General features: G+C 54.0%; 1 protein-coding gene and 1 pseudogene across 1 annotated transcript in view; both read left to right on the forward strand.

Annotated features, from left to right (window-relative positions):
• The window catches only part of IL12RB1 (interleukin 12 receptor subunit beta 1), a 36,952-nt gene extending 23,873 nt beyond the window's left edge, over positions 1 to 13,079 (forward strand). The window contains exon 17 of the mRNA XM_034997090.1: positions 13,032 to 13,079. Coding sequence (XP_034852981.1) covers positions 13,032 to 13,057 — 26 coding nt within the window. The 3' untranslated portion in view covers positions 13,058 to 13,079. The remainder of the gene's footprint in view (positions 1 to 13,031) is intronic.
• LOC118005255 lies at positions 10,574 to 11,246 on the forward strand (annotated as a pseudogene).
• Positions 13,080 to 19,825: the final 6,746 nt, after the last annotated feature.

The following is a 19,825-nucleotide window of genomic DNA, read 5'->3' on the forward strand; positions in this document are numbered from 1 at the left end:
GTCTCTGTGCTGTCTCTCTTTCAAATAAATAAATACAAAAAAATCTTAAAAAAAAAAAAAAGCCATGGTTTGCTCAAGAGCACACAGAGATTTAATGCTCCACTCCGGAGCTGCTCTGGTCCAGGGGTCAGGGGGGCTGATCCTGAGCCCCCAGCTTCCCATGGATTTGCAGGGCAGGGGAGGGCCTGTGTCTCCCTGACTGCATCCCCCCTCCATCCTTCCCGTTTCTCTCCCTTTCTCTCCCGCCTCATCTCTCTCACTCCCTGTCTCTCCCTCAAGCCTGCCTGAGGATCTTGCAGACTACCCCTGAGCCAGCAGGGGGGGGGGGGTGTCAGTCTAGGCGCCTCCTGAAAGCCCAGATCCTAATGTCTCTGCATCTGTCCCCACTGTGGCCTCAGGGGTGCCTCCAGGAAGCCTGGGGCCCCCACTTGCTGTCCAGAAGACCCAAACTGTGTAAGAATCCCTCTCAAACCTCAGTAACCCAGCAGCTCAACATCCACAGTCTCACACACACGCACACCTCCCCGCCACCACGTTTTTAGTTGGGGAAACTGAGGCCTGTATCACGAAGAGTCTCATCCAGAGCTTCCAGCCCCAGGGGCATCAGTGGTCATTCTGGTCCAGCCACCAGGCTCCGTGGCTTCAGACTGCGCTCCAGTCTGCTGTCCCCTGGGCCTGCCCCATAAATAGTTACTGCAAACGCTTCCACCCGGGGAAGGCTGGGCAGCGACACTCTCACCTCCCCGAGCTGGTTTCCCAGTGGCTGTGGTCTGGCGGGTGGCCCAAGTCATGTCCCAGCGGCATTGGAGGCTGCCTGGTGCCAGCCAGGAGTGGGGCTCGAGGCAGGGTCTAAGGGGGAGCCTCTGACCCACGAAGCGCCTCATTGGCCCCACTCCCTGCCTTTCATCCTAACTGTGGGGGTGGTGGCGCAGGAAGGGGGTCTCAGGCTGAGGGTCCCTTCTTCAGGAAACCCCCAGACCCCTGGGGACCCCCAGCTCTGGGTACCTCCTTCTGGCCTGGACTCTATGGAACTAGGAGAATTTAGGCCCGAACCCTCCCAACCTGGGACCTTGGACTTCTCCCCGCACAAGGCAGGAACCTGAAGGTGGCTAAGAATGAATGAATGGAAGAGCGAACAATCCTACAACCACAGACATGGAAGGCCATACAGATCGAAACGTGAACTCCTAGCACACCTGGGGGGCTCCCACCCCGGCCCCCATCTGAATGGGGGTACTAAAGAATACCTTCCAGGGTGGGACATTTGATGCTTCTGCCCCGCCCCCCAACCCCCAGGAATCCCAACCATAGGGTCTGCAGCCTGATGTCCTGGGTTCAATTCCCCCCTCTGCCACTCATCAACCAGCATGACTGCTCTGTCTCTCTGGGCCTCAGTTTCCCCTTCTGTAAAACAGAGATTGTGCCCTGGTCTCAGAGTCGCTGAGGGGAGTAAATGAACCTGTGTGAAGCTGGGTTAGGCTGATTGTCAACCATAAGTGGTGAGCGTCTTCCCTCTGACAAGATTGAAATTATAGAGAAAATCAGAGATGGAGCTATGGTGTTTGTATCAGGAGGAGGCTGACTGGCCTGGTGAGTCAGAGGAGGCCCCGAATCTCCCTCCCAGACCCTGGCCACCTCTTCACTTCTTGCTGTCGCTTTCAGTCTCTCTTTTACCTAGATCCCTCTACCCCCAGATCCTCAGTTTACCTCCCTGTGATGTGGGATCAAACAGACATCCTTGACTCTCTTCTCCATTCTCCAGCAAAACTGCTCCTGAACCTGACCCATTCTCCCTACTTGGTCCAGCCCCGGTATCTATTCCTGGGACCAGCACAGGCACTGCCTCCCCGGTCTCCTTGCTTCTGCTCTCAGCCCCCATAGAATCTCCCCTTTGTGGTGGCCGAGTCAGACTCGTCCTTCCTCTCTCCAGAACCCTCTATGGCTTCCATTTTCCTTAGGGTGAAAGCCGAAGTCCGCCTTGTAGCCACAGGACCCTGCTGGTCTTGCTGTTTCCCATCTCCCAGACCCATCCCAGGATGTTGCCAGAGGCTCTTGGTCTCTTTGCAAGAAAGAATTCAAGGAGAGGGGCACGTGGGTGGCTCAGTCGTGGAGCGTCTGCCTTCGGCTCAGGTCATGATCCCAGGGTCCTGGGATCGAGCCCCACATCAGGCTCCCTGCTCGGCGGGAAGCCTGCTTCTCCCTCTCCCACTCCCCCTCCTCGTGTTCCTTCTCTCGCTTTGTCTCTCTCTGTCAAATAAATAAAATCTTAAAAAAAAAAAAAAAGAATTCAAGGAGAGACCAGACATAACGGTGGAGTGGTGCGAGAAGGAACATACAATTAAAGTGAAATTACACTCTCTGAGATGTGAGAGCAGGCGAGCTCAAGGGAGAGCTCTTGGGCCTGGGGTTTGGTCTCTATCCTTTGTTGACAGTTGTTAACTAAGGGGTGGAATATTTATTTCTTGGGGAGGAGAGTTTTTGGGGAGGAGGGTTTTGCGCTTTTTTCTTTTTCTTTGTCTTGGGTCCGTCTAGTTTGATCCGGCTTTTTGTGGCTTTGTTTTGGAGAGCTGCCAGAACAGACCTCTGACTTTCCAGATAGCTGACCATGACTCACACTTTGCTGGCCTCCAGGCATCCTGTTAAAGCCTAACTAGCTGCCTACTCTAACACAACCCTTACTCCACTTTGTCCACATTGACCTCCTGGAAACTCTTCCACATCCGGCGCACTCCTGCCCCAGGGCCTTTGCACAGGCTGTGCCTCTGCCTGGGAGAGTCTTCCCCAAGACACCCGCATGTCTCCAGCACCTCCTTCTAGTCAGGTCTCAGCTCAGATGTCCGCCCACATGGCCCTTCTTTTTCTCTTGCCATCAATAGTCTGTTTAGTTCACAGCCATGTCAAACCAATACGCTTAATCATTGTGCTCACAATCACATTTGTAACAAGAGTCATTTACCAGGCGCTTACTGTGTGCCAGGCCCTGGGCCGGGGGTATGGGGCCATAGCTGAGGACAACTGAGACATATCCCTGCCCTAGTGGGACGTATGGCCTGGGGGCAGGGAGGGAGATGGACAGAATGAATAAAATAGGACATGTGGCCAGATGCAGCAGAGAGAGGGTCTTTTCCCCCATCAGACCTCCTGGAAGAAGTGGGTGGCATTGAGGCCTGAGGCCCGAGCTCCGAGATGAGAATGAGCTTGTTTCTTTGTGAGGAGGAGGTGTAGGGAGGTGATGTGGGGAGGACAGCAAGCCTGGACTCCTGGGGCCCGGGGCGGGGGGGGGCGGCCACTGGGAGGGGGTTGCTCTTCACGTTCAGAGCAACTGGCACCCTGGGACGTCTCAAGGCAGGTGATAGGATTTGATTCATGTCTCCCAAGGGAAAGAGCAGCTGTGTGGGTCTCACCAGTTCATAGATGGGGAAACTGAGGGTCAGGGAGGTGAATCACTTACCCAGCATCTCCGAATCCAGTATCTCCAACCAGGAGCCTCCAAATCCCTCCCTTCCCCCCACCCAGTGCCGCCCAGTTGCAGGCGGGTAAACTGAGGCACAAAGGTGCCGTCACTTCCTAAGGTCCCCGGGAACACAGTCAGCCCTCCTCCACTCGCCTTGCCCCTCCCCGATGCAGCCTCACTGGGGGACTTTCTCACAAGGAGGAAATAGCCGCTGGCTTCACAAGTGGGTGGCCAAAGCCTCAGTCCCAGTTTCGGTTTGCAGATAGCTTCTGGCTCCAACCGCCTGCCTGCCTGCCTGCCCACCGCAGCCACAGCCCGGGGAGGCTTGCGGCGCCACCGTCTGCTGGCGAGATGGCTCAACAAGCCGGCAGCTCCGGGGACGCCGCGCAACCCGGGGCGGAGCGGGGAGGGGAGGTCAGGGGTCTGCTGCCCACGTGGGCGGTGGAGCCAGGGGCCCGGGAGTGCGGGGAGGGCCTCGAGCCCTCCTCCCCACTGAACTTGGATCACTCATTCAATCAACAGGCGACAATTACTTCATGCTTTGCTGAATTAGCACATTTTATTCTCCCAGGGAGCGTGTGTTAAGTGCTTACTGTTTGGCAGGCTGTGTCCCAGGTGCTGGTTCATTTATCACCCCCCACAACCCTGTAGAAGGCAATGTGTGAAATTCCTGGGGCTGCTGGAACAAATGCCCATGTACCCTGCCTGGGTTTAAACCAACTTATTCTCACACAGTCTGGGGGCGGTGGGGCGGGGGCGGGGGCGGTGGGGCGGTGGTGGGGGTTGGGGAGGGCGGCGGTCTGGAATCAAAAGAGGTCGCTAGGTGCGTTGCTTCTGGGGACTCAGACGGAAAGCCCATCCCAGGCCTCTCTCCCGGCTTCTGGTGGCTTCCAGCAGCCCGTGGGGTTCCTTGGCTTGTGGCTGCATCACCCCGATCTCTGCCTCCATGTCCACATGGGCTTTGTCTCTCTCTCTGTCTTCTCTGTCTTTTATAAGGATACCTGTCATTGCATTTAAGGAACCTGGAGTCCAGGATGATCTTGTCTCCAGATCCATAACTCATGACATCTGCAGGGACCCTTGTAAAAACGGGACCAAGTAAATTTGAAGATCTAATTGGACTTATCAAGCCATGCATGGATGGGGCAGCATCACATCTTGCAAGTAGAGGGGAGCTCTGAGGAGTTGTACAAAACGGATGGTTTTTACCGGAAGGAGGATGGGGTAAGACAGTTATCAGCAAAAGAAAAGAAAGGGTTATTCCAGGCAAGGCCACCTTCCCTTAGGGAGAAGAGCAGGGGGACTGGTTAGGTGGATTATCTCTTCTTCCCTTGGGGGGTGGGATGGAGAGGGCCCACATGTCAGACAGCTCACTGGTGCTGATCAGAAAATTCCCGGCTGACTGGTTAAGACTTACATCCTGGGGGAGGTTGAAACTGCAATTAGGTTAGGTATTAAGCCCCTTTGTGGTGACTTGGCCGAGGTGAAACCATTTTGGGCCTGTGGTTTTCTTTTTAACACTCTTTAAGGTCATGTTCCAAGGTTCTGGGTAGACACTGGGGGCCACAATCTAACATTCTGCAGGCAGGTATTTTCAGTGCTACTTTAGGGGAAACTGAGGCACAGTGCGATCAGGTTGCTGATCTGAAGGGCTAGGATTTAAACCCTGGCTGTCAGGAGACTGAATCTATTCGCTTCACTGCCAAATCCTTACCAGAAGCTGGGGACACAGAGGCAAACAAGAATTGGCAGCATCAGGGACATGACCTGTGAACCTCAGGCTGATGGATGTTCAGTGTGTTAAGGTGTGATCTTAAAATGAAGGGTCTCCCGAAGTGGGCTGCATGGTGTCCTCCAAAAGACATATCCACCCAGAACCCTGTGAATGTGACCTTATTTGGAAATAGGGTCTCTGCAGATTTCATTAAGGTAAGGATCTCGAGATATGATCATCCTGGATTAGGGTGGACCATAAATCCAATGATAAGTGTCCTTATAAGATAAGAGAAAGGTGGGGGAAGATCTGAGACCAGAGAAGGCCAGGTAAAATGAAAGCAGAGACTGGGCCCAAAGACTGAGTTTTTGGTATGAAGTGATGTAAGGACCCAAGTGAATTGTTTTCAACATGGACTCTCACTTCAGAGATTCTTTTATAGAATAGTCTCCCTTCCCCACTGCTGGGATAGATCTTCTCCATCTTGCAGCAAATTCCTGACCTGCACAGAGTGTCTGTGGGCATTTAATTCCAGTCCATTGGTCAACCTGTCTCTCCCTGTGCCAATATCCCTCTGACTTAATTGCAAGCTTTGTCATGGGTTCCCATATCTGGTAGGACAGGTAACACCGCCTGTTCTGTGTAAGTGTTCTGACTATTTGCAATTGTCAGCTCTTCCAGGTAAATGTTTGAATCATCTTATCAAGTTCCCAAGGGAAAACCCCTGCTGTGACTTTGATTGGGATGGCGTTAAAACTTCAGAGGGGGGAAAAAAAACCAAACCTTCAGATGGGGAGAATCAGCATCCTTTGAGCCTTAGCCTCCCCATCCATGAATATGGTACATCCACCATCCCTCTTGCTTCCTTGGGATCTCTCTCTCTCTCTCTTTTTTTTAAGAATTTTATTTATTTATTTGAAAGAGAGAGAGAGAGAGAATGAGTAGGGGGAGGGGCAGAGGGAGAAGCAGACCGCCCACTGAGCAGGGAGCCTGATTCGGGCTCGATCCCAGAAACCTGGGATCATGACCTGAGCCGAAGGCAGATGCTTAACCAACTGAGCCACCCAGGCACTCTCCTTGGGATCTCTTAAGACAGCCATTTCTGTTTCCCTGAAGGGTTGAGAACACCATTTATTTCATTTATTTCTCTTTCCCATGTAGGGAGTCCTTCAACTGACCTTCTGTTTCGCCCGGTTATCGCTTCCCCCACTACATTCCTGATATCACTGAGTTGCTTTGTTTGTCTGTTTTTGATTGGACCTGTTTTCACATGGCGAGCATCTTCCCTTGTCGATTTGGGGGGTGCATATCAAGTTCATTTTAAGCTCCTGGCCTATCTGTCCTCCTGTTCCCACTCTTGGTGGAGGCCATGGTTCAGAGACTTGTCCTGGTGAAATGATAGGTTTCTCCAGATCTGGTCATTTGGATTCCAGCCCATTTCCTCAGGGACATCAATGATAAGGCCAGCCCCAGGCCCCCAGTCTCAGGGAATGCGATGAGAGCCCAGGTCCCCTAAAACTCAGGCCATTACTTCTCACTCCTCCTCATTCCCCCTGTCCAGCCTTCCCCCGCCCAGCGTCTCCCAAGAAGGCAGCTCATGGGGGGGGGGGCACTCTGTATATTACAAGTGACACCCCAGGGTAAGGAAAGAGGCATCACTGCCCGGGTCATTCCAGCCTCGCTCCCAGCAGGTGTGGGGGTGTGCACCACCTCTTCCTGAAATGGCAGGGAGATGCCAGGAGCAGAATTCCGAGCCGCCTCCTTGAGGCTGCCTGGCGCCTCTGTCTCAGGCCTGGGGCATTCTCAGAGTTTTCTCGGCATCCCCCACTCTGGCGCCTCTGGGCTGGTCTCCAGGAAGAGCTGAGATTTCCCTCCATTCTGGACATTAGGCCTGGGATCAGACCCAGGAGCCCAGAGATCATTTTAAAATGCTTTGTGTTATGGAAAATTTCGAACATGCCCTGGAGTCAAGAACGCACAGTGACCCCATGGGCTGTCCTGAGACTCACAGTGATCCAGGAGGCACTGACCCCATTTCCATGACACTCCTTCCCCCTCGACCTTATTAGGGTACTGCTAATCCCAGGGTCACACTCCTCACCCAAGATCTGAGATGCTTCTCACAGGACAAGCCCAGCTCCAAAATCACAATCACCCTTGAAACCCTCTCTCTCTCCCTGTCTCTCCTTGTATCTCTGTCTCTCCCTGTCTCTCTTTATCTCTCTTTCCCCCATCTCTCTGTCCTCTCTCCCTGTCTGTCTCATTTGTCTCCCACTGTCTGTCTGTCTCTCTCCCAGGTGGATTGGGTGCCATGTCTCACCTCCCCCAACTCCTGCATCTACCCCTGGGCCTCCAGTCTGAGTGGGAAGAGCCACACTGTTGAACCTCCAGTCAATGGTTGACGGGCTGGACTTCTGAATGAGGCCAGAGTTGTACACGCTGGGCCCAACTCAGGGCCTGGCTGCCTTGCCCCGCCCATTAACCCCCATCCTGAGAGCCACACTGCTGAGTCCCCACAGCTACCCCCACCAAAGCTTCCCTCAAAGGGCCATGAGCTCCTCCATTGGTCACCTGAGTCCAACCTCCTGATGACCCGGGGACTCCGGGGCCCCAGGACAACGGCCTGGGCTCCTCAACACCCCCAAGATTGTTCTAGAATAGAAGCAGCACCACGAGTGGACCTTGTCAAGGGGCAGCTGTGCATTGGGCATGACTGTGCCACGCAAGCAAGCCTGCCTTGTAGATGAACAGCTCAAGCATGTGGACATGGTGCAATGTGCGATCTCTCCATCTGTGGATTGCCATCAGCAGAAAGCAAATACATACAGCAGAGAGGATAAAAGATACGAAATCCAACCCAGGATTTACTTATCCCTCCTTGATAGCACCTACTGTACCACCCCCAACCCACCCGGTCCCCATGTGGCCAGGGGGTTATGACCTCGTTGTACAGCTGGGGAAACAGAGGCAGTGTGGCTTTGACAGCTGTAATATCTCTGTTCCTAAATTGTCTGCTTTCATGAATTCTTTTCTGTGTTTACGTAACAGTGTGGTCGTGTGTATTGCACAAAGGCTTTGTACGTAGCGCGTTAATATTTACATGATTGAAAATACAGATATGTTTTATTTTGAAGTGAGAAAAAGAACATGAACAGGCACACCTGGACAGCTAGACTATAGTAAGAGCATTTTTCATCCTTCCGTAGCTATGACCAATCACACAAGTTCCTGGAACAGAAGACTTTGTATCAAAGCATTTGGATTTTGTTATGATGTTGCCTTTTCCCGATAGACTTAAAATAAAATATCATATAACTATTTTAAAGGCCAGCTTTGTTAGGGCGTAACTCACATACAGTATAGAGTACAGCTGGATGAGTTTTGACAAAGGCATACAATCCTGAAACTATCAATCTGGATAGATTTCCATTACCCAGAAAGCCCCCTTGCAGCTGATCCCCTCCTCCGGGTATACAATAAGTAATAAATACGGGATGAACACATTCGCTTTACCAACTAGAAACAGTGAGTTATAGATTCAACTGGTAGGGAGATGGAGATGCCTCATGCCACGGTCCCCTGGGCTGGGGTGAAGGTCTGCCTATGGATATTGGCAATTGGCCAAAGTCCCATTTTATAGCCAGTACTACTGAGGCTGGAGACAAATGGCCCAGAGGGTCCAGTGGCCCCGATTCCAGCCCCGGACCCTGGGACTCCATCTTCTCACCTCAAATGTGAGGATAAAAAGGAAGAGTGGGGGGCGCCTGGGTGGCTCAGTCGTTAAGCGTCTGCCTTTGGCTCAGGTCATGATCCCAGGGTCCTGGGATCGAGCCCCGCGTTGGGCTCCCTGCTCTCCCTCTCCCTCTCCCCCTGCTTGTGTTCCCTCTCTCGCTGTGTCTCTCTCTGTCAAATAAATAAATAAAATCTTAAAAAAAAAAGAAAGAAAAAGGAAAGGTGGGTGTTGCTATGGACTGAATGTTTGTGTCCTCCCAACATTCATAAATGGAAGCCCTGATTCCCAATGTGATGGTGCTGGGGGGAGGCTTGGGGAGGTGATTAAGCTATGGCGGGGGGAGCCCCTGTGATGGGATTAGTGCCCTTAGAAGAAGAGGCACAGGAGAGCTGGCTTCCCCTCCCTGCTTTCTGCCATGTGAGGACACCGTGAGTAGGTGGGTGTCCACAAACCCAGAAGCAGCCCTTACCAGATACCAAATCTCCCGGCACCTTGACTTTGGACTTGCCAGCCTCCAGAACCGTGAGAAGTCCATGTTTGCTGTTTAAGCCCCCCATTCATAAAACGAAGATTTGCTGCATCGTGGGGTCACTGTGAGCTCTCAACCGGTAGCTTTGTCCTTCCAAATCTGTCTTCCTGTCTGTAAAATGGGGATACTTCTGGGACCAGCCTGCTGGGGGCTTTTGTGGCTATTAGAGGTAGTTCCCAGCAAGGCTCGGCTGGGCATTTTTAGGCCTTAGCAGCTATGATGACAGTGGTTGTTACTGTTGCCATCCCAGCCCTGGTTCTCAGTCCTGAGAGTTCCCAGATGGGCAGCCCAAAGCTCTTCCCTCTGCCTCCTGACTCCATCCAGCAGCTTGTGGTCTCATCTCCTTCTTCCTGCTCTGTGTCCTGGGAGGCAGCCATGGCAATGTGCAGAGGAGGGTGCATTAGGCAGGCAGGTGGCTCAGGAAATTCCTGTGCAGAGGCAGGGCTGGGTGCTGTTCATCTCACCTGCCGCCCCCCTCCACCACCACTCTCCCCCGGCCCCCTGGCCAAGGATGTGCTCAGACTTTTGTCCTTCCGCGTGTGGGCGGTTGAAGGCACCACATCTTGCCCGACTTGCCAGGCGACCCTGGCCATCCTAAACTTAGCCTTGACTATCTGCTGGAGCGTGAAATTGTCAAAGGGAGCTGGGGGTGGCATGAAGCCAGCCCCTGAAATCATTATGTTCCCTCTCACCCCAGGACCTTTGTGCACACGGTGCCCACTGCCTAGGACTCTCTGTTCCCTGTTTGTACCTGCAAATCTCCTCCTCCAGGTCTCTGGCAAATGTCACCTCCCCCAGAAAGCCCTTCTGGGCCTTACTCAGGGGGTTCTAGCACTGAGGATCTCCCTTTGGCAGGTCTTGTCCAAGTTATAATTTGGCATTTATGATGATGACTGCATTAACATCCATCTCCCTTGTTGATGGGGAGCCCTGGGCAAGCAGGAGTTAGAGTGCTTGGCATACAGTAAGTATTCAATAAAGAGTGATGGAATCGAACAGTGAATTCAAAACTGTTTATTGAATGTCATCTTACATTCGATCAACATCTCCCCTGAGCCTTTCAGGCATCCAGGTGCTGGGGACATCCTATGAATGAAGAACCCCCCTCCTTCCTGTGGCCCAGAGCCCCTTGCTGACATCCTCGTGAAACTCTTGAATGGTGCCATTCTTGTCACCCAGGCTCTGTTCCCCAGAGACACATGATGCATTTATGAGCTCATCATCAGACCTTACTTGGGCTTATCCCTGAGATGAGGTCCTGGGGAAGACAAGGACGGTGAACATCAGTGCTAAGATGCATCAGGCCCTTTCTCTGTGCCTGGCCTGAGATCCCCTCAGGACCTTTACCACTTCCTGTCGGGAAGACGTCATCAGAGGAGAGGCAGATGTGACAAATGAACATCTCATTTTCTTGTTCATTTGCTTTGCGGTTTTTAGTATAAATAAATCCCATACAACATTTGGGATATACTTATACTGAAAATGTATTGCTTGATCTTTGAGCTCGCTGAGTAGACACCATAAGCAAAGCTCACCCTCCCGAGTGGAAAAAATTTATGGACAAGAAATTATCCTCAAAATTAAATGGTGGCAGACATGCCCAAGGAATACTGCGGGAGTTCGATCCCTTTAGGAATCTTGCGATAGATTAATGTGTGGGGATGGCAACAAGTGGGCTACAGAACAATATTGGAACAGCGGTAATATGAGGAAATTGTATCATCATGTTAGAAGCCTCAGAACAAGTATAAACAATGGGTGTGAGGGATGCGTGGTGGCTCAGTGGGTTAAGTGTCTGTCTTCGGATGCAGTCACGATCCCGGGGTCCTGGGATCGAGCCCCCCATCAGGCTCCCTGCTCAGCGGGGAGTCTGCTCCTCCCTCTCCCACTCCCCTTGCTCGTGCTCTTTCTCTCTCTCTCTCTCAAATAAATAGATAGAAGCTTAAAAACAAAAACAAACAAAAAAACAATGGGTGTGTTCACCGGAAGAAATCAACTGCTTCCACGTGTTCCTTTCCATAGCACCTGTTTTACTACAACATAAAAATCAGGTCATGTGCAAAAAAAACCCCCCAAAAACAAAAACGTTGTTGGTTGTTTGTCTGAAATTCAATGTTAACTGGGTATCCTGTATTTTTAACTGGCAACCTTGATCCATCATCATGCCCGTTTTACAGATAGGGTAGCAGAGGCTCGGGGAAGTTAAGTGATGTGTGCAAGGCGGCACAGCCAGGGATGAGCAGAGAGAGAATGCGAGCCAGACCCTGGGACCCAGCACCTGCGAGGCTCAATTCCTGCCTCCAAAGAGCAGGTATGAGCCTGGGGGTCCTCAGTGAGCACAGACCTCGCCTTGCCTGGGCCAAGAACTCTTTCCACATTCCCACTCCTGGTGCCGGAGGCAGCCACGCAAGAGGGGTCCGCAGGCCCAGGGCCCTCTGCAAACGCCTGCAGAGGGGCCCGTCCCACCAGCCATCTGGACTCTGGCATCTGGAAGCTGGTCAGCTGGTCCCCTGTAAACAGCCGGTCTCATGTCACTGTAAACAGCTGGTGTCCAGAGTTGTCACGGTGCCCAAGTCTCAGTGTGACTGCCCTGTGACTCGATACCCTGCCACCGGCCCCTGTCACTTGATACTCGGTAAACAGTGTTCTGAGAATGGGCAGCAGTGCCCCATTTGGTCAGTGCGCTGCTTGAGCCAGGGGCTGGGTCCAACTTAAAGGGGGTCCCGACACCTCACGAGCCATCCTCACTTGCTCCATTCTAATACCCTGTAAACATCGAATCCTGACACCTGTTATTTGTCAGTGGTCAGATGCTGCTAGTATCTGACTTGCTATACCACGTCTTAGCTGCCTGACCTGGAAGCACTTTGAGCAGAGTTCCAACACTTTGTAAACAGCGAGTCCTGATACTTTCTTTGTTGCCCGTTGAGGGCCTCATCCAGGGGCTGGCCGATGAGAGCTCTGGCTGTAACCTAGAAGTGGCTTTTACACTTTTAAAGGGTTGGAAACAGACCAAAAGAGGGTTTCGTGACATATGAAAATGATCTGGGGCACCTGGGTGGCTCAGTTGGTTGAGCGACTGCCTTCAGCTCAGGTCATGATCCCAGGGTCTTGGGATCGAGCCCCACATCAGGCTCCCTGCTCAGTGGGAGCCTGCTTCTCCCCTCCGCTCATGCTCGCTCTCGCTCTCTCTCAGATGAATAAATAAAACCTTAAAAAAAAAAAAAGAAGGGTGCCTGGGTGGCTCAGTCGTTAAGCATCTGCTTTCGGCTCAGGTCGTGATCCCAGGGTCCTGGGATCGAGCCCCGCATCGGGCTCCCTGCTCAGCGGGAAGCCTGCTTCTCCCTCTCCCACTCCCCCTGCTTGTGTTCCCTCTCTCGCTGTGCCTCTCTCTGTCAAATAAATAAATAAAATATTTTAAAAAAGAAAAAGAAAACGATCTGAAATTCAAGTTTCAGTGTTCACGAATAAAGTTTTATTGGGACACAGCCACGCCCACTCGTTTGTGCCTGTGTCTGGCGGCTTTCAAGGGGGCAGTCGAGCGGCTGAGAGACTGCATGCCCCGCGAAACCTCAACTATTCCTTATCTGACTTTTTATAGAGAAAGTACGTCAACTCCTGCTCTGAGCTCCTGGACAGCCCCCGTTCTCTGTACTGCCCTTCGTATCCTATTGGTCATCTGCGGTCCACAGTGTTCATATCCTGAGCAAACTACGAGCTCAACGGTCCGCAGTGTTCAGATACTGGGCAAAGGCGTCCCCTCCCTTTGTAAGAGTCACTTTCAGCCTGAAGGGCTGACATGCTCAGGGCTGCAAGTGTTTGGACTCTGACAGCAAGTTGATGTGTCCTAACTGTCAACACTTCATGCCGGGAAAGGCAACCAAAAGGAGACCCAAAGGGTAACCGAGAATTAGGCAAAGTAAAAAAGAAGGATTTTGCCACCCGGGGGCAGGGCCTTGAACTCTGAGTCAAAGAGCTGGACATTCTCCCAAGGGTGATGTGGAGCTCTGGCCACGTGGGAGCAGAAGAGGAGAGTGCTTTGCTGGCCACAGGGATACCGCCTCTCCGTACCTTGGATTTCCCATCTATGCTGTTGGCATAGCCAGAATGAGGAACCTTCGAACCTACTCTGGAAGGAAAGGGTGAGAGATGATGCTGGGAGACTCTCCCATTTGGGGGAGGGGTGCTGTGCACCCCCCTTTGGAGCTCCCGTTACAGAAGGGAGGTGGATGATGGCCACGAAGCCACTAATATGTCATAATTAGGAATTGCCAGAAGCACAAGAGAGGGGCTGAGAGAACGGGGCAGCTTTGGTCAGGGAGGCTGAGGGGCCTCTGAGGAGGGCAGAGTTGAACTTAGATCTGAGGAGGAGAAGGTGGGAGACTTGTGAGGAGTGAGGGAAGGACTATCTGAGCAGAAGGAATAGCAAGTGCAAAGGCCCTGAGGCCAAGCCACACAGGACCTTGTGGGCTTTGCAGAGGGTATTTAAGGGATGGGATCTGAGCCTTGTTTCACAACCCTCATGGCTGCCCTGGGGCTGGAGCACTGAGACACCAGCACGAAACCACCGTTACACTGTCTGGGCCTTGGAATATCTCTGGTCCATTCCACAGATAAACCCGACTGGTACGGAGCTGCTGTGAGCCAAGGCCAGAAAGACCACAGGCCTGGGCAGGGGAGTTTCCAGAACACACAGGCCTCTGGATCAAGCGGAAATGTCTTGCCTGCCTTTCTAAACCACAGAGTTTGGCAGGTTCTGAGGGTGATGTGGCAGTAGGAGTCACCTCCTGGGGACTGGGCATGGCGAAGACACCTGGGCCAGCTCCAAAAAGTCAGCATGTGGGAAACATGGTCTTGTGTTCCTGGCTATGCAACTGAGAGGCCTCAGCCCTGGCCTGTCTGGAGGGGACAGACATGGCCGGACACCAAATGCCCTCAGCCCATGGTGTCAGGACTGGCCTGGAGAAAAGGGGTATTTGAGATGGGGTTTTGAAGGATGAGTAGAAGTTTGCCAGCAAGAGAAAGGCATCTCAGGAACATGGCATACAGGAGGCCCCGGTGGCTGAGTGATCCCGGACGGTCCCTGACCCTCAGGTATTTCCTCCACTTGATGTAAGCAAGGACAAAGCCTCTATGCATTGTCAGATCTGGCCGGCCCAGGCTTGAATTCAGCCTTTTCCACTTTTGGGGTGACTCTAGGTAAGTGAGACCCCCACCAAGATTGGCCCCAGTTTACAGGAGAATAAACTGAGATTTGTAGAGGGAGCCCACACATCCTAGGATGCAGAGGGAAGTGGTCAAAGCTGAGTCAGGACTCAAGGAAGGGCAGGGGAACAGCTAAGAAATGGGGGGGGGTGACTTGCCCAAGGCCATTATCCTGAGACCTGAGAGATGGAGAAGAATGGAGGGCAGAGTAGCTTGGTTAGTGGGCATACAGGTGCAAAGGCTCTGAGGTAAGAACATATTTAACAGTCTCCAGGAAGAGCCAGGGGGCCAGAGGCCGACGAGTGAGGGGACAGACGGAGGGAAAGAAGAGCACAAGCCAGCTCTTGCCAGCACCCACCAGTCCCCAGTGCCGACAGACACCCACGCCCAGCACCTAGACCCAGACTTGCAAATGCACCAACCGGCCCCCGTTTGCTTCCCGTACTGGCTGAGATGTGCCAACCCGCACTCCAGCACATGCGACACGTATGCACGTGCCTCTGGGCAACTCCACGGCCAAGGCTGACATGGAAACACACATGCGCACACCGGTGGGCTCTGTTTATCTCCAGGCTGCCCGCAAACACACATGTGCGTGTGCACCCCCCCCCCCAGTACAGCACGCGTCATGAGGCTCAGGAAGCGCTGCTGGGGGGCTCCCTTGAGAGCTGGCTTCCTGTTTTCAAAGAGGCCAGGAACCGCTGAGGGAATGTTTTGGACAGACCCGGCCCCTCCTCCCCTGGCTCAGCACACCCCGTCCAGTCCCACAGACCTTGTGTTGCTTCTGTGCCCAGTACTGACCCGGGTCTACAGTGAAGTCGGGTTCCGGATGACAAACCCAAGGCTCAGAGAGGTGCGGCCACTATCCCAGGGTCACACAGGAAGGAAGAGGTGGTGCTGGGAGTCCAGACCCTGAACCCCACCCTGCCTCCCCCTGGAGCCCCATTCCCCGGGGGGTGGGGCTCACGGATGGGGAAACAGGAAATGTTCCCTCCTGCCTTGGACTGTGGTCCTGTTCCCGGGCTCCCAGAGCCACCCCCCACCCAGCCCCAGGCTCTCCTGCCCCGTGAACCCAACTCTCCCATTCACCACCCACCTATGTCTCTCCTCCATGTCCCCAAAGAAGGGCCACCTACGCTACAAATGTTAAAGAAACATCAGCTGCCAACAAAGCTGCCAGCAAAGACTTAGTCTCATCTTTAAGGGGCTGGTGGGGTTGCCTAGGAGCAAATAACCAAACACATCTACAGCTGCCCCCTCTGTGCTCCAGCCCCACAGAGATACAGGAATGGCTGAGGACACCCCTGGCCCTCTCTCGCCTGCTGTGGTTGCACACACTGTTCCCTCTGCTTGGAATGCCCTTCTCTAGCTCCCTGGTGAACTCCTCTTCATCCATCAAAACCCCAACTCCAGTGTCCTCTCCTCCTGGAAGCCCTCCCAGGGTCCTCCCAGGGCCCTCCCAGGGCCTTCCCTCTGGCTCCACCCTCACTCCACAGGGCTAGGGGTGTCTGTGGATTTCACCACAATGACCTTGGGACTCTCTGTTCTGCCCCTCCTTGTGGTAGCAAAGATGGCTCCTGTTCTCACTTCCAGGAGCCCCCAAACTCCTGGGGTGATTGGCCCACTCAGAGTCACATGCCTATTATTGAACCAATGCCTGAGTCTGTGGTCACAAAAGGCTCTAATTGGCCAGACCTGGTCACATGTCCACACCTGGAGCCACGACCTGGCTCCATCTGCCCACCGAAAGGCAAGCAGGGAGAGTATCTCCAAAACCGCAAAAACCTGTGACCAAGGACTAAGGGGTCCTCTGCCTGCCCCATCCTGGCTGGAGGGCCTTGGGCAAGTCACCTCTTCTCTGTGCCTCAGTTTCCCCACCTATGAATCAGGCTCAGCAGAGGGGAGGTATTGGAGCACTGGGGACCCACTGAGGCATGCCCCATCCCTCCCCTCCCCAACCCTGCTCAGCAGGCCCTGTTTAGCCTGTCCCCGCCCCGCCCCTGTCCTTTATTGTTGTTCTCTGTGAATCCCCCAGTCCCCCACCCCCAAGGATCTCCCAGCGAGGCAGGCCCTGATGGCCACTGGCTGAGTCACTTCTTCCTCCTGGGCCCCTTGCCCGGCCTGATGCTTTCTGGGGACTTTCCTGGCCTTGAACATCAGAAATGAGGTGGGGGAAGCGAGGGCGGGGGCGCGCGTGCACGCACACGGACAAGGCTGTGCACACCCTGGCGTGGATTCAAAAGCCCCGGTCCTGAGATGAGGGCATCTTGCCTGCTTCCCTTCCAAGTTGGGGGACTCCACACGTGAACACCCTGCAAGCCCTCACCCAGGGCCGCGGGCGCCCAGCGCGGTCAGGACTGTTGCACCTGTTGGCGTGCTTTACGCGCGTGTGCATGCCCGTGCATGTGGGTCCGTGCTCATCGAGGTCTAGGCTGTGTGCCCCCGAGTTCGCGGGCCTATTTCTGTGTCTGTGTGTGTGTGTGTGTGCGCACGCGCATGTCATAGCAGCCCCCATGTGGAGCCCAGTGGGCCTAAAAGACAGGGAGACCAAGCCCCTCGCTGGAAAAGGTGCATCTAGGGGAGGGAACCCTTTGGGAACAGATGGGAGGGCTGGGATATGGCTGGTGTGTTGGGGGTGCAGGGGACAGTGGCAGGAGGCGTGTGCAGGGGACACGGCAGGGGCCGCAGGGTCAGGAGGAGGCAGGGCCGGGGGTTGGTCAGCTGGGCTGAAGGGATGGGAGCTGTGCGTGGGAGCCTGGGTGGCTGAGGCAGAGCTGAGCTTTGGGATGAAATGGTATGAACTCTGAAATATTCACTGAGCACCTAGTGCGCGCCCAGTGCTGGGGATATAGCAGGGCTCTGGGGTAACAGACACCCTGCCAACAAACAAGTAAATATAGAACTCCGAGAAAGGGGAAAGATCAGGAAGCAAAAGGCATCAGGACAGGAGTAGGGGAATGGCGGGGCGTTCTGGCCCAGAGACAGGGAGGATGTCCTGAGGAGGTGATCTGTGACCTGAAGCCTGCCAGGGAGAAGGTCCCGGGCATACCTGGGGAGAGGGAGCTCCAGGTAGAAGGCACAGCAGGTGCAAAGCCCCTGAGGTAGGGATGAACTGGCAGAGGGGCCCCATTCAGGAAGATCTAAGCCCAAAGTAGGGAGGGGAGGCATCAGGGGGCAGCACTGGTGGGGAGCAAGGCCACCAGGACAGGCTGTCCTGTAACTGGAGCCGGACAGGAACCCTCCACTCCCACCCCACCCACCCCCAGGGCTCCCTACTCGGGACAGAATGTGCTGAGAGAGGCCAGTGGCTGTGCCTGGTGGCTGGAGCCGGGCAGCTGGAGGATTCCTGAACAGCATCCCAGCTGGGCCCCCTGCCAGCGAGGGTGGAAAACAAGCGGAGGGCGCCCTGCCTGCCTGTCACCCCATGGCCCAGGGGCCTGGCCAGGCCAGGGGAGGAGACAGAGATGCTCAAGGAGTCAGAGACTGAGAGACTGAGAGATAACCAAGAGACAGAGACGAAGTAAAGAGTGAGAGAGAGAGATGCAGAGATGGTGAGCCAGAGCCAGAGACAATGAGAGAGTGACAGAAACATCGAGCAAAAGGGACAGTGCGAAAACAACATGGAGAGGCAGTGGGGGGATAAGGAGAGTGAGGCGGAGACAGAGAGAGATTTGGTGTTTGACTCTCCTAGAATCAAGTTCTGATTCTAGGGGGTCTTGGGAATAATGTAAGGTGGTAACACCCCCACCCCCATCAGAATCTTGGTCCACACCAGAGTTTGGGGAGTCTCCTCCAGTCAACAACCCCCCTTCATGCCTCTCATGCCTGCTGTGTGCTGGGGCCAGCCCTGCCCCAGCCCTGCCCTCAAACTTCAGACAAACAAGTGAATATCTAAATAAAAAATTTCAGAGAGTGATCAGGGTTATGAAGACAATAGGACAGGGGGATGGGAAAGGGAGTAACAGGGAGGGGCACCTTTAGCCAGGAGGTTGGGGTGTTTCCTGAAAAGATGAGGCTAGGGGGCGCCTGGGTGGCTCAGTTGGTTGAGCGACTGCCTTCGGCTCAGGTCATGATCCTGGAGTCCCAGGATCGAGTCCTGCATCGGGCTCCCTGCTCGGCAGGGAGTCTGCTTCTCCCTCTGACCCTCCTCCCTCTCATGCTGTCTGTCTCTCATTCTCTCTCTCTCAAATAAATAAATAAAATCTTAAAAAAAAAAAAAATGAGGCTAGGAGGTAGAGAAGAGTCAGTCCTAGAGAAGAGCCTTTCAGCAGAGGGAGCCACATGTACAAAGGTCCTGAGGTAGGACCCAGCTTGGGATATCTGAGTGACAGTCAAGATCCAGGGGAAGCTGGAAGGAGAGGTGGGTGAGAGATCTTAGGGGCCTAGAGAGGGGTGGGATTTTATTTTAGGAGAAGAATATTTGGCCACCCTCCTCTCTACTCTGTGGGCCTCACTCTGTGTTCGGGGAGTTCCCTGAATTCTGGACGACCCAAGACGGCTCCATGCTGGTTTTCATTTATCCGAACCAGATAATCCACCTCTTCTAGGGATCAGGTTCCAGATAGTTGCAGACCCAGGAGTCCTGGGGACACGAGGTGGCTTATCCTCCCAAGCCTGCCGAGGGAAACCTTTCGTAAAACTGTACCCCCATCTGTTGTTGCAATAGACACCTTAGACTCTTCTCTGTTTGGAAACATGGATCCGGAAGCTGGGATCTTGTGTCCTGCACACCCAAGACGACAGGGATCTTACCTCTTCCTGAGACCAAGAGGGGGTCTGGGGTGACTGTGCTGTGTGGGTATATCTCCCCTCTGCTGGGCCCAAAGGAACCCCCAGTGCGACAGGCTCCGAACTTGATGCCAGGTCAACTGCCCAGGGCAGATGCTGCTGGACAGGGAGGGCTGGGTAAACCCCAGGACCAGAAGCAGATGGAAATCAGGACCCAAATTCAGACCAGGGATGGGAGGCAGTTGGGGCGGTGGTGGAGAGGTGCCCCAGAGTCCCAGATGAGGAAACTGGCTCAGAAGCAAGTGACTTGTCCGTGGTCATACCTGCCAGTGTCCAACCCCGGCCCCCCTCCATCCTCATCCCTGCCCCTCAGCCCTGCCACTGGTCATCCTAGACTGTCACCGAATTTTCACTGTCTTGGGCAAACTGTGAGCCCAGCTAGAGCTATTAGATGGGGTTCTA

Source organism: Mirounga leonina, unplaced genomic scaffold (assembly GCF_011800145.1).
Source record: "Mirounga leonina isolate KUSES-001 unplaced genomic scaffold, KU_Mleo_1.0 Mir_94, whole genome shotgun sequence".
Classification (NCBI taxonomy): Eukaryota; Metazoa; Chordata; class Mammalia; order Carnivora; family Phocidae; genus Mirounga; species Mirounga leonina.